The sequence below is a fragment of the Erithacus rubecula genome, assembly GCF_903797595.1.
Source record: "Erithacus rubecula genome assembly, contig: scaffold_467_arrow_ctg1, whole genome shotgun sequence".
In the NCBI taxonomy this organism is placed as follows: Eukaryota; Metazoa; Chordata; class Aves; order Passeriformes; family Muscicapidae; genus Erithacus; species Erithacus rubecula.
Window position 1 is genome coordinate 29,335 of NW_027635873.1, and position 11,106 is coordinate 40,440.

Below are 11,106 nucleotides of genomic sequence, written 5' to 3' on the forward strand. Positions count from 1 at the left end.
GCTCAACACTCATTCCTTGAAACTTGGAGCAACAGGTTGTTTTCCAGGGTAAATGATGGGGACAGTCCAGCAGCAATTCCATAGCAAGGGATTGATGCAGAATTCCTAGGTCTTTCTTCCCGCTCCCTTGAAGGAACCAAATGTTCATCTCAAAAGCCTGTTGGATTCCTCTAGGAGACTAACAGTAACAGAATTCCTGTTTCACACCAATGGTTTTCCCATTTGTTTTCCTACTTATGTCCCAGATACAGCAAAACCCAGCAGGTTTGGTTGCTTTCCTGCCTGAGGTTAAGTAAAGCAAATCTTGCTTCCTTCCCAGGCTGCTTGTTCCACAGACAGCAGCAAAGGGAGGGGGCAGCTGTAACAAGGCCCACTGCAAAGCCGATACTTTGTAGGCTCCAAATGCTGCCTGGCTGCATCAGACAAGGGCAAGCTTGTGTCAGTGTCCCAGAAGCAGCCTGGCAATTGCCCCTGCCTTGCCACCCCTCCTTCCCTGCTCCCCAGCCCCTGCTCCCAAAGCCTGGCCAGGGAATGCCTTTTCCTGGGCCAGCTAAAGGGGCGAGTTTGATGCTTCTTTGGTGCAGATGCCAAAGCTGTGAGAAGTGAGAGGGTAATGTTCACACGCGCTTTGCTTCGGATGAGGAGGTTGCTCGAGGCCCAGAGTGGGAGGCTGGTCCTTCAGGAGAAACTGAACTGAACTACTGCTTTCTTTTTAGTGCACGTGGCTATTAATGTTACAGAATCAGAGAGGTTAGAAAAGTCCTTGGATGTGGCCAAGTCCATCTGTGCACCAAAACTCAGGAAAGCTTTGTTGCTGGGTTAAAGGACTAAAGCCCGCAGCTTTTATCCCTGCAAGCATAGTGAGACAAGGCCAAGTCATTTAGACACAATTGCCTGAATTAAACAAAGCCTCCCTTTGCAGTCCCAGGTGAGATTTTCAGGAATCAAAGGATGAAACCCCACCGTTATTCCATTGGCAGGAATGGGGACACACCTTTGTAAGTCCCGCCAGCTGAGCAAGGGGCTGGGCCTGCGGGAGGAGGCACGTGCCCAGATTCTTCTCTCGGGGCAAATGCTGTGTTTGTAACACCAAACCAATGGAACAAACATTGCTTGAGGATTTCATACAGACAAAAGACAAAACGGAACAAACTTTGGTTTAATGAACAAGACTGCTTTTAACTTAACACAGACTAAATAAGGAAAGAAGGAGCATAGCCAATAACACAAAACCTCCTACATTTACGGATAAATCTAATACTACTAATCAAATTCTAATAATACTAACAAATCTTAGCTAATCAATTGAGAAATGCCTATCTAGTAAACTAAAGGGAAAAATAAAGCAGCCTAACATCTTCAGAAACCATCCTATTTCCATCTAGTCCATCCTATTTCCATCTAGTCCTCTAGTCTAACTCTTGCTGGGCCTGGACAGCTGCAGGGCTAATTTGTTTTTTTCTTCTTGGCAAGAGGCTCTGCTTCATTCTGTGGGTGATGTCTTCTCCTGTGTGCGTTCCTCCCCTTCATGGTTGCAAACACCCTGGAAGATAGGAAACAAACCATCCATTGTTCATTCAATACACACCATTAAACTCATCTCCCAGATTTCCATTTCTCTATGTATTTCTCTGTCTTTCCAGGCTGAGACACCTAGGTGAATTTTTCAGCACCATGAATCTTTGTTGTTTCAGTTCCTTGCGATTTCTTTCTCTTTTTGCCTCAACCTCTTTTGAATTCCAGCAGCAGCATCAAAGCAAGCTCTGGTGTGCCTATTCCTACTTGTTTGAGCTGTGCCTTGTTGGGGCACGGCAAGGTTTCAGTCTGAATGCTGGGCTTTAAGTGAGCAGTTTGGGTTGAAAGCGGGCTGTCAGCACGTTGAGCACGGCTGCGAGGGGCCATCCCCCAAGTGGCCTGGGCTTGCCCCGTGGTGCCTTTGGGAAGGGCCAGCGTGTTTTAGTGCCAGGGCCGGGCTGTGAGCAGCCAGAGGAAGAAGTTGCGCACCGTTGGCACTGCCCGCAGGGAAAGGGGCCTCCCGCCGAGCGGGGCGGCTGGGCCGGTTGGCAGCAGGGACACTCCGCCTTGCAGGCCCTCTTGCGCCTTCTCTTGCCTGTCTCCCCAGGCTCATTTCTGGGAGGGCTTTGGCTCCTCTTTGCTTCACGCACCGTCTGGAAAATAAAGGATCCTCATCAATATTTCCTTCCTCCCACAGAGCTGGAAATCAGAGCGTCCAGCGCAAAAATCTCGTGGCCTAAGGAAATTGCTCCAAACCCTGAAGAGCTGAGAAAATGCCTGGATTTGGAGGTGGGCTGTGCTGGTGGGGTGTCAACACAGCACCTTGCAGGAAAAAAACACCTCCTTTCTACTGCCCACAGGCCTGAGTTAAATATGTGCGTGTCTTCAGATCGACATTTTTTTAATATACCTCTCTGCCTAACATCTCTCTATCCCTATGTTTCCTCCACAAATGCAGCCGGGAATGGAGATGTTAGCAAGCGGTGGGAAATGAAGGATCTGATTGGCATCAGTGAAGGTGCCAGTCCCTGAAAAACCAGTCTACAAAGAGTCAAAGCCGATTTTGGTGAAGGTGCTGCTTGGTTGGGTCAAAGGGATGCTCCAGAATTCCCTATTTCAGAGCAGCAGCACAATGAAGATCATGGCAGCATCTGCTGTGCCTTTCCCAGGGCATGGGACCTGGCAGAGCTGTGTCTCACATGGTTCGCCAGCAGGTTTTGTCCTTTTCTCTCAGTTTCTTGACACTGCTGCCTTGTCTTGACTTTCTTCCCACTCACCTGAGCAAGAGTGTGGGCAAGTCTTTCTTTTTTCCAGGAGTAGTAGTACTCCACACACTGTGCCACAGTCTTACTTGGAATCTGTTGTGAAGAGAAAAAGAAGGAATGTGAAATGGCCATCCTGTAGTGTGGGTGGGAGAAGAAGTAGAGGATGGGGTAAACGAGGAAGTAAAAGCATGGGTAAGTGGAGGGAAAATCTGCCCACACTGAGAGAAGAGACACAGAAAAGAATGATGAGTAGAGTGTAAATTAGATTGCTAAAATGTAGTATAAGTAGTTTTTTAGATTGTTTATATTAAGGGCCATGTGGCCAAGATGGAGGACCCTGGGTGTGGTGGACTTCTTCCTCCTTCTTCTTCATGTCATCCATGTTGAAGGTGCACCCTGGGAACCACAGATTGGATGGGAGAAAACTGGACATTGCAAAAAGGTTACATGGCATTGGGGAAAATTTGTAAATATTGTATACGTAGTTTAGGGTATAAAGACCTTGGCTCAGCCCTCTCAGGAGACCTTTCTGCTATGGTCGACCTGCAGAGCGGACCTGTGCCGGGCTGCCAGAAACTTTTTTAAGATAAGACAAATAAACAGCCTCAAAACAACTCAAGGTCGTCTCGAGCTGCTTTCTTGTCGGCGCCTCCGAGAGAACCAGACTTTTTACCACCTCCATGCCCTCTCTGGGGAGGTCTGGCATAGAATGAAATAAATAGGGAGTAAAAGAGGCATTCTGCCACGTGGAAAGCCGTGGATTATGCTGCGTAATGCATAACACACATGATGCACAGATCAACAACAAATCCACCCAGCACAGTTTTTCTTTCCCTTCCAGTCCTCCCGGCACAATATGTTGAGGAAGCAGCAGCACAAGCATGCGACAAATGTGACAGAATAAACCTGTGTCTTCCAAAAGAGCTTGGAGGAAAGGGTTGGAGAGGCACAATCACTGCTTTCACACAGGATTTTCATCCGCAGGAAAAGGGATGCCCCATATCTTTATTATTCCAATATTTTTCATCTAGGAGAAGAGCGAGACTGAATTGCAGTATTTGGAACCAGAAATAAGCAACATTTCCCTCTTATGATCTGCCAGTGTTAAGAACATCCTATGGCTTTACCTGCTTCTGGATGAGATTAAAATCCTTGCCATAGGTTAGAAGAGCCTTTAGGAAGGACTCCTTCTCCTCAGGAGTCCATCTGTCAGAGCCTGGCAAATAAAAGCAGCAGGTAAATTGATGCTTCTTGCCACTTGAGGTAGATCCCACTGGCCACCAAGAGGCAATCGGCGCTATCCATCATTCACCTGTGCACGTCTGCTCCCTCAGAAAGTAAGGAAGGCAAGAGCAGGCATTGCCCAGGGAAAAAAGCACGGGAAAGAAGTCAGGCTGAAGGACTGGATGCTGCTGCTTTCCCCGCCCCCAGAGAAGACGAGACCTTGTGCAGGTGTTGCCGTTGAAGCGTAAACGCCTGACATGGCAGCTGAGGGGACGGCAGCAGCTGTGAGTGAAGGAACAAGCTCTGCTTTGCTTACCTGCGTAATGGTAATCAGCCAAGGGGTGGCCTTGAGGTGTCGCAGGTCCCCCTGAGAGCAACATCTCCAGAGCCTCCTGCAAGATCAAAGGGACACAGGCTTCAGCTGCCCCACCACATGCAAAAGAGCCAAGAAACATAAACTCTGCCTTTCATCTACTTTGCCTCTTCAGGCATTCCTTCCACTGGATCTCTTATGGGTCAAACCTTGTGATTTGCTGCCAATCCCTCCTTTTTGCTACCCAGTCCTTTAGTCGTGCTCCCCAAGAGTGGCATGTGGCTCACCAACTCCACCATTTTGCTCCTCCTGCACCCAGAATTGTCTCAGCTTGCTGAGGCTTCTGGGAGTTTTCCCTCAATCCACCCCAAAATGTCTTGGAGAACCAAGATCTCCCGGAGGTTTGCAAGGCAGCAGGCTTTGGTACCCTGGGCCAGTGCCTCCAGGAGAGATGTTGTCCCTGCCGGAGCCATTTGGGCTGAGCCCTGACACAGGTGGAGGAGACACAGCAGGCAGCTGCGCTTCTTCTTAACTCTGCTCTTCAAGGAGCAGCCAGGAAAGGCTGTCCCAGTGGCCAGGCCTTAGTCATTCTTCCCTGTCCCCTCTTCCCTGTGCCCAAAGAGCCGCTCCTTACCGGAACGCTGCCGCGTGCCTGGTGCAGGCAGTGCAGGGCGAGCTCCAGGTTAGCTGCTGCCCTGGGAAAGCCACGGGAGCTGGCCATGTCCAACAGTTCTCTTACTGCAAGCACAACAAAATCCCACCGCAAGTCAGGCTGGAGCCAAGGAAGGGGAAAGGATGAGATACAAGGGAGAAGGAAAGCGCAGGAGCAGAAGACAGCAGGTTGGAGAGCATGAAAAGGAGAGCAAAGAAAGGGGCAGCTGAAGCAAGGGCCCATTTAGTGCTGGCTCTCCCTTCAAACCATATTCTCTAAAATGATGCATTTGCCAATCTCCCTTCTTCCAGTGGCAAATGGTGCCAACCAAGTCTGAGAACAGGAAAGTTGTTCATTTTTCTGCTCTGCTGCACAAACAGAGCATTCTCCTTGCCTCTAACATGGCCACGTGGGACGATAGTTGAGACAAGGAGAAAAGCATAGCATGCACAAAGCTGCCTTTTGAGCAAAAGAGGAGAGTTTTACACATGCAGATATCTCAGGGGTGGAAGAAAAGCTGGGCAGCCACCTCTGTCAGGTTTGTCCATGTCAGAGTCATCATCCCCCCAGGGCTTCCAGACCAGGGATGCAGGCTCTTCATTGTCACTTGGTGGTCTGCTCTGCAGCTCGGGGAGCTCGGCCTGAAAGTCACTGCCAACGTTGATTTTTCTGAAAGCAAGAAGGAAGCAAAGGTAAGAAAGGCAAGTGGTGTGTCAAGAGACACATCCCGTGGAGCCACGGGCTTGAACCCATCCCAGCTGACTCTGAAAGAGCAGTTCTGCTGGTGGCCAGTCCTCAAATTTGCCATCCTGTAATCCCTAAAACTCACGGCTTAATGGGGGCTCTTGCTTTCCTTTTCATGGTGCCTCTCCTTTCCACCTGAAAGAGATGAAAAGAATGCTGCAGATAAAAATCATTCTGCCGCCATGTGTCAGGAGCCTTCCTTCTCATCCTCAGCATCGCAAACCACCAATTCCTCTGTCCCAACAACCCTCCGTTTGCTGTAATTGCTACATTTCACTTGCAACTTCTGAGGCAGGACCCCCAGATGGTTGCAGTATCCTCAAGAGGGGAAGCAGGAAGGCATGCACTGCTGCCTTCAGTCTTGGGGACAGCGAGAAGACCCAAAGGAACGGCATGGAAGTTGTGCCAGGGGAGCCTTAGGTGGAATATGAGCAAGGGGTTCTTCAGCCAAAGGGTGCTTGGGCACTGGAACAGGCTCCTCAGGGAAGGGGTGACAGCAGCAAGGCTGCCAGAGCTCAAGAATTGTTTGGACATTGCTCTTGGGCACAGGGTGTGATTCTTGAGACTGTCCTGTGCAGGAATTTTGTGGATCTATTTCAACCATGCAAATTTGGTGATACTGTGATTGTGTTGTTGAGAAGAACCACACAAGGTGGTATTGCACGGCTGCCTCTGACCGAGACGCAGAACCAGCCCTACAAGCACTGAAAAACATCAAGAAATGTGTACCAATATCTCTAGAGAAAAGAGATCCCATGGAGGTGGCAGAGGAAAAATCTCTAAAGATATCAAAGGATTATGTATCTGTAAGTGAGGAAAGTATGTAAGTACATAATAATGGCTGTAACTAGACTGGTTTTTGTAGGTGAAAGCCAGTATTGGAGGACAAGCTTTTGCAACTGCTTGCATGTCCTGAACAGCAGGGATCATGGAGGAGAAGTTCCATCTTTGTGGTTTTAAAGCTTTGGTGGAAGTGTGAGCAGAGCCAGAGCACAAGAGGATTTGTTGCCACCAAAGCCCTGAACTCCTCAGTAAGGAGCAGATGGTTTTGGTGTCACGGCAACATAGTTTTAGGACTTCAGTGGGTACCAAGCACTTTGAATGGGATCATCAGTGGATAAGAATCTGCAATTGCCCCATGACACCTCTCTGCGTCACCTAGGGAATGGTCTGCATTTCAACTGGAGGCATCAGTATTCCTAGAGAAGTTGGAGCCCACTGTCATGTGTATCCTGCTCTGGGGAAAGTGAGCACAGACCATGGGTGTCATGGCTGGTGGGACAGGCAGCTGGAGCCTCCTGTCTTTCTGTTGGTGGTTTGGGGGCAAACGGGGATTTCCTTACCTTGGGGAGTGGCAGAGTGCTGCGGGGATGCCTGGCGGCTGACGAGGAGATGAGGGTGTGGATGCAGAGGTGAGAGCTGGCGCTGAGGCCAGAAGGTGTGTGCTCAGGGGCACTGAGGAGCAGATGCTGCAGCTGCTGCTGCACCGCTGCTCCACCAGCGTTCCACCAACGGCCGCAGCAGGAGGAGACAACGCCGGTTGCTACGGGCACAGCCAACATTCCATGCAGAACCCCAGGGCGCCCAGGGGACGCAAACAGCAAGGGGCCACCTTTGCCTATTTTACTGCTTCTGGTGCAAGTTTGCTCTGAGCATCGTCCTCCTGTTGGGCATTTGTGCTCAGTCCTCTGGATGGGGCAAAGCAGTGCAGGGGCAGCTCTGGGTCTCCTCCTCTGTGCTTCTCTCTAAGGTGCCTCCAGCTGCAGCTGTGCAGGAGCCTGGCTCTGTCAAAGACCCAGAGCACATTGCCTGCACTGGATGAAGCACGGAGATAAACTTCACAACCTATAAAGTTGTGGAGTAGGTACATATTTTATTCAGCGCTGGACGCAGGGGGAGAGCATCTTCCCAAATCCTGCGTACCTTACATGATTTCTAATCTTCTGTTTATCAGGGAAGTTCATGCATATTCTAAATCGCCTGTACATATTGATTATCTGCCCCGCCTGTTCCCCGCTCCGTATGGAAATCAGCTGCATATTCATTGCGGCTGCGTAGTTTATTGGGTCGGTGGTCTCTAGATGAGTCGGTGGGTTGGAAATGATGAAGAACAGCAGTCTTCCTCGCTGTTGAACTTCTCACCTTGTCTTTCTACGCGTGCGCTGTAGTCTCTCGGTTGTGATATTTTGCAGACTCTGCACTTTTACGAAGAGGGACCCCTTTCATTTTGCAAGCCCAGCAAAATCTATAAATCAGGGGTCTCTTGTGCATTCCTTTCCTTATAGGTACACAGTAATTGATATCATATGTTCTACTCTTCATTCTATTTAACCCTTCAATCCCCTGTTTCACTAAGAACCTGAAGAATTTCTCCTAAATCTATTAGAATTCTCATTCTGTAATTGCTAAATTTATGTATAACTTGTGCACATGGCCTATCTGTTCTATGGGAATAATACATAAAATATTCCTACTGTAATTTTATTCTGTCTACAACTAAGTTTTTAATATCTCAGTGCAGCCAGTATTTCATAGGAGATTCCACAGCTTTTACTTTTTATGGTATTTAAAACATATTTCTACGCACTTCACACTAAGATTTAAACTTCTATTTCACATCTATACTACTTAATATTTCTAATTCCTTAAACTAAAACTTAGACCTCTACTTAATGTGTGTGTGGTTTCCTGTATTTTAATTTCTCAAAATATTTTAAATTTAATTCTTGCATACTGTTCTCTTTTGGAGGGAGTCAGAGAGGCTTCTCTGTTCCACTCTCCAACAACCAGGAATGGGGACAGGGACTGAGAGTGGGGACTGGGAAAGGGACATCAGAACTGGAATGGAAACAGGAAAAGGAAATTGAAATATGGGAACACAACAGGGAATATGGAAATAGAAACTGGGGAGAAAATATGGGATGGGGATTTAGAATATGGGACAGGGAACAGACATGGGGATAGGACAACAGGATTGGGAATGGGAATATGGGAAGGGGACTGGAAATATAGAAATGGAAATATGGGAATGGGACTGGGATCAGGAAAACAAGAAGGGTAACAGGACTGGGAATATGGGACTGGGAATATGTGAACAGTAACCAGGCAGAGAATACAGGACAGGGAATGATACTGGGAATGGGATCTGAACTAGGACGGGGGGCAGGAGTGGTGTGAGACGGGAATGGGCTGAGGGCAAGGGCAGTGACAGTGGGGAGAGGAGGATCCTGGACAGGGGACAGCGGGAGCTGGGTCAGGGGGAAACGGGGAGGGTGTCAGGGCAGGGGGTCCTTGATCAGCTGCCCCAGAACCTCCGTCAGCATCTCCCAGTGCAGCCAGAGCCGCTGGGCCTGGGGTGCCCAAAGCCCTGAGACACCCCCAAGGAAACCTGAAGTCCCTGGAACACAGGGTCCCCCACATCCTCTGGAAGATCCCCCTATGTCTGCAGGCATGTCTTATTTCAATGTCTTCATTTTTACCCCGGTACTGGGTGTCTGGGAAAGACAATGAGAAATGCAAAGAAAATCCAGGTCACAGAGAGCCAGCACGAAGCTTTTCCTGCACTCAGGGCACTCACAGGGCTTCTCTCAGTGGAGACTCCATTGGTGTCTGGTCAAGTGAGATCTCCTGGAGAAGCTCTTCCCACACTCAAGACAGTCATAGGGTCTCTACCCAGTGTGGATGAGTCGGTGCCTGATGAGGTTGGAGTTTTTCTGGAAGCTCTTGCCACAGTTGGGGCAGCAGAAAGGCCTCTCATCCCAGTGAGTGCGATAGTGCTTCAGAAGGCTGGAGCTGCTCTCAAACCTCTTCCTGCATTTATCACACTCGTAGGGCCTCTCCCCAGTCTCGATTCTCCGGTGTCTGATCATCTCTGATCTCCACCTGAAGCCCTTCCCACATTCCGAGCACTTGTGGGGCTTCTCCCCATGGTGAAGCTGCTCACGCAGCCCCAGCTCCGAGCTCCGGCCGCCTCCCCGGCCCGGGCTGGCTCTTTCCTGCTGGGATCCCCGGGCTGTGCGTTTGCAGCCCCTCCTGCTGCGGGATCTGCGGGGCTTTTCCTCCCCGTTGCATTCCTGCGCCGTGGAGCCGCTGCAAACGGCCTCTTGCCCGAGGCTGTGCCGCGGGGATTTGTCCTCCCTGCTGTCCGTGCTCAGCTCCTTGTCTGGGGGAGGAAGGACAAGGACAGGATGGGATTTGCCTCCGTGCCAGAGGCAAGGGCAAGGAGATCCCCCCAGGGCTGTGCTGCAGCCGGGGCCGTGCTGGGCTGGGAGATGGAGCAGGACACAGGGGGAAAGGGGCACTGACTTCCTCCTCACCTGCCTGCGGCTCCCGAAACATCGACCTCGTCCACATGGCCTCCTCCTCCTCAATGCAGCCGAGGTTTGGAAATCCTGGTTTGGGGGGGAAAACAAGGGCTGAGCGCGTTGGGTTTGATGGTGGCGCTGCCCAAGGGCAGCTGGAGCAGTCAGCGCCCCTTTCAGCCTCGGGGGCCCGGAGCCCGCTCAGCACCAACCTCCCGCACCCCTCCAGGCTGCCGGGGGTCCCCCGGCTCCGGGATCGCCCCTCTGCGCTCTCCCCGCTCCGGGGCTCGGCTTTCGGCTCCTCCAACATCCAAACATCCCCTGAACCTCAAAGTAAAACCCTCCCGGAGCCCCCCATGATGGATTTGGGGCGAGCTCCCCCTCCCCGCTCACCTGCGGGTTCTTGGGGGGCGATTCTGCCGCTCCCGGGGGACGCTGCGGTCTGTGCGGGCGTGCGACAAAAGCGCGTGGTTCCAAAATCGCTCCTCCTCTTCCTGCCGCTCCTCCTGTGTCCCTCCTCTTCCTCCCGCTCCTTCTCTTCCGTCTCTTCCCGCTCCTCCTCTTCCTCCCGCTCCTCCTCCTCTCCCAGCGCAGCCAGAGCCGCTGGAACTGGGGTGCCCAACGCCCTGAGAAACCCCCAGGTCCCTCCCAGGACCCCTCAAATCCCTGGAACCGAGCGTCCCCCGCATCCCCTGGAAGATCCCCCCGTGTCACCAAGCAGGTCGTTATTTAACATCTCTATTTTTACCCTGGTTTTGGGTGTTTGGGAAGGACAAAGAGAAATGCAGATAAAATCCAGGCCACGGGGAGGGTGTGCAGCCCCCAGCCAGGTGTCTTCCCAACACGGATCAGCAGCACCAGGGCTCAGGGGGGCTCTGCCCACCGGGGGTCCCTGGGGATCATCCAGCGCGGATCCTGCCATGGGGATGGAGCTGCAGCAGGGCACTGTCTTGGTTTGACAGACAGGTGTCTGCTGAGGACTCTGGAGCTTCTCTTGCAAATGGAAAATGTAAACTCCCTCCCTCTAAATTATATGACTTGGAAATTAAGGAGCTCTCTGGCAAAGATATGGGATTCAGAATAGCAGTTTTT

The 11,106-nt window shown here is 51.0% G+C and overlaps 1 protein-coding gene across 1 annotated transcript; it reads right to left on the reverse strand.

Moving 5' to 3' along the window:
• Positions 1 to 4,018: 4,018 nt before the first annotated feature.
• Positions 4,019 to 7,275, reverse strand: LOC306816252 (uncharacterized protein; the record flags this gene model as incomplete). The annotated part of the gene is made up of 5 exons (XM_079332722.1): positions 4,019 to 4,396; positions 4,952 to 5,055; positions 5,499 to 5,638; positions 5,799 to 5,848; positions 7,057 to 7,275. 5 exons carry the CDS (start codon positions 7,273 to 7,275, stop codon positions 4,085 to 4,087), a joined length of 825 nt encoding a protein of 274 aa, XP_079188848.1. The 3' UTR covers positions 4,019 to 4,084.
• Between the last annotated feature and the right edge of the window lie 3,831 nt (positions 7,276 to 11,106).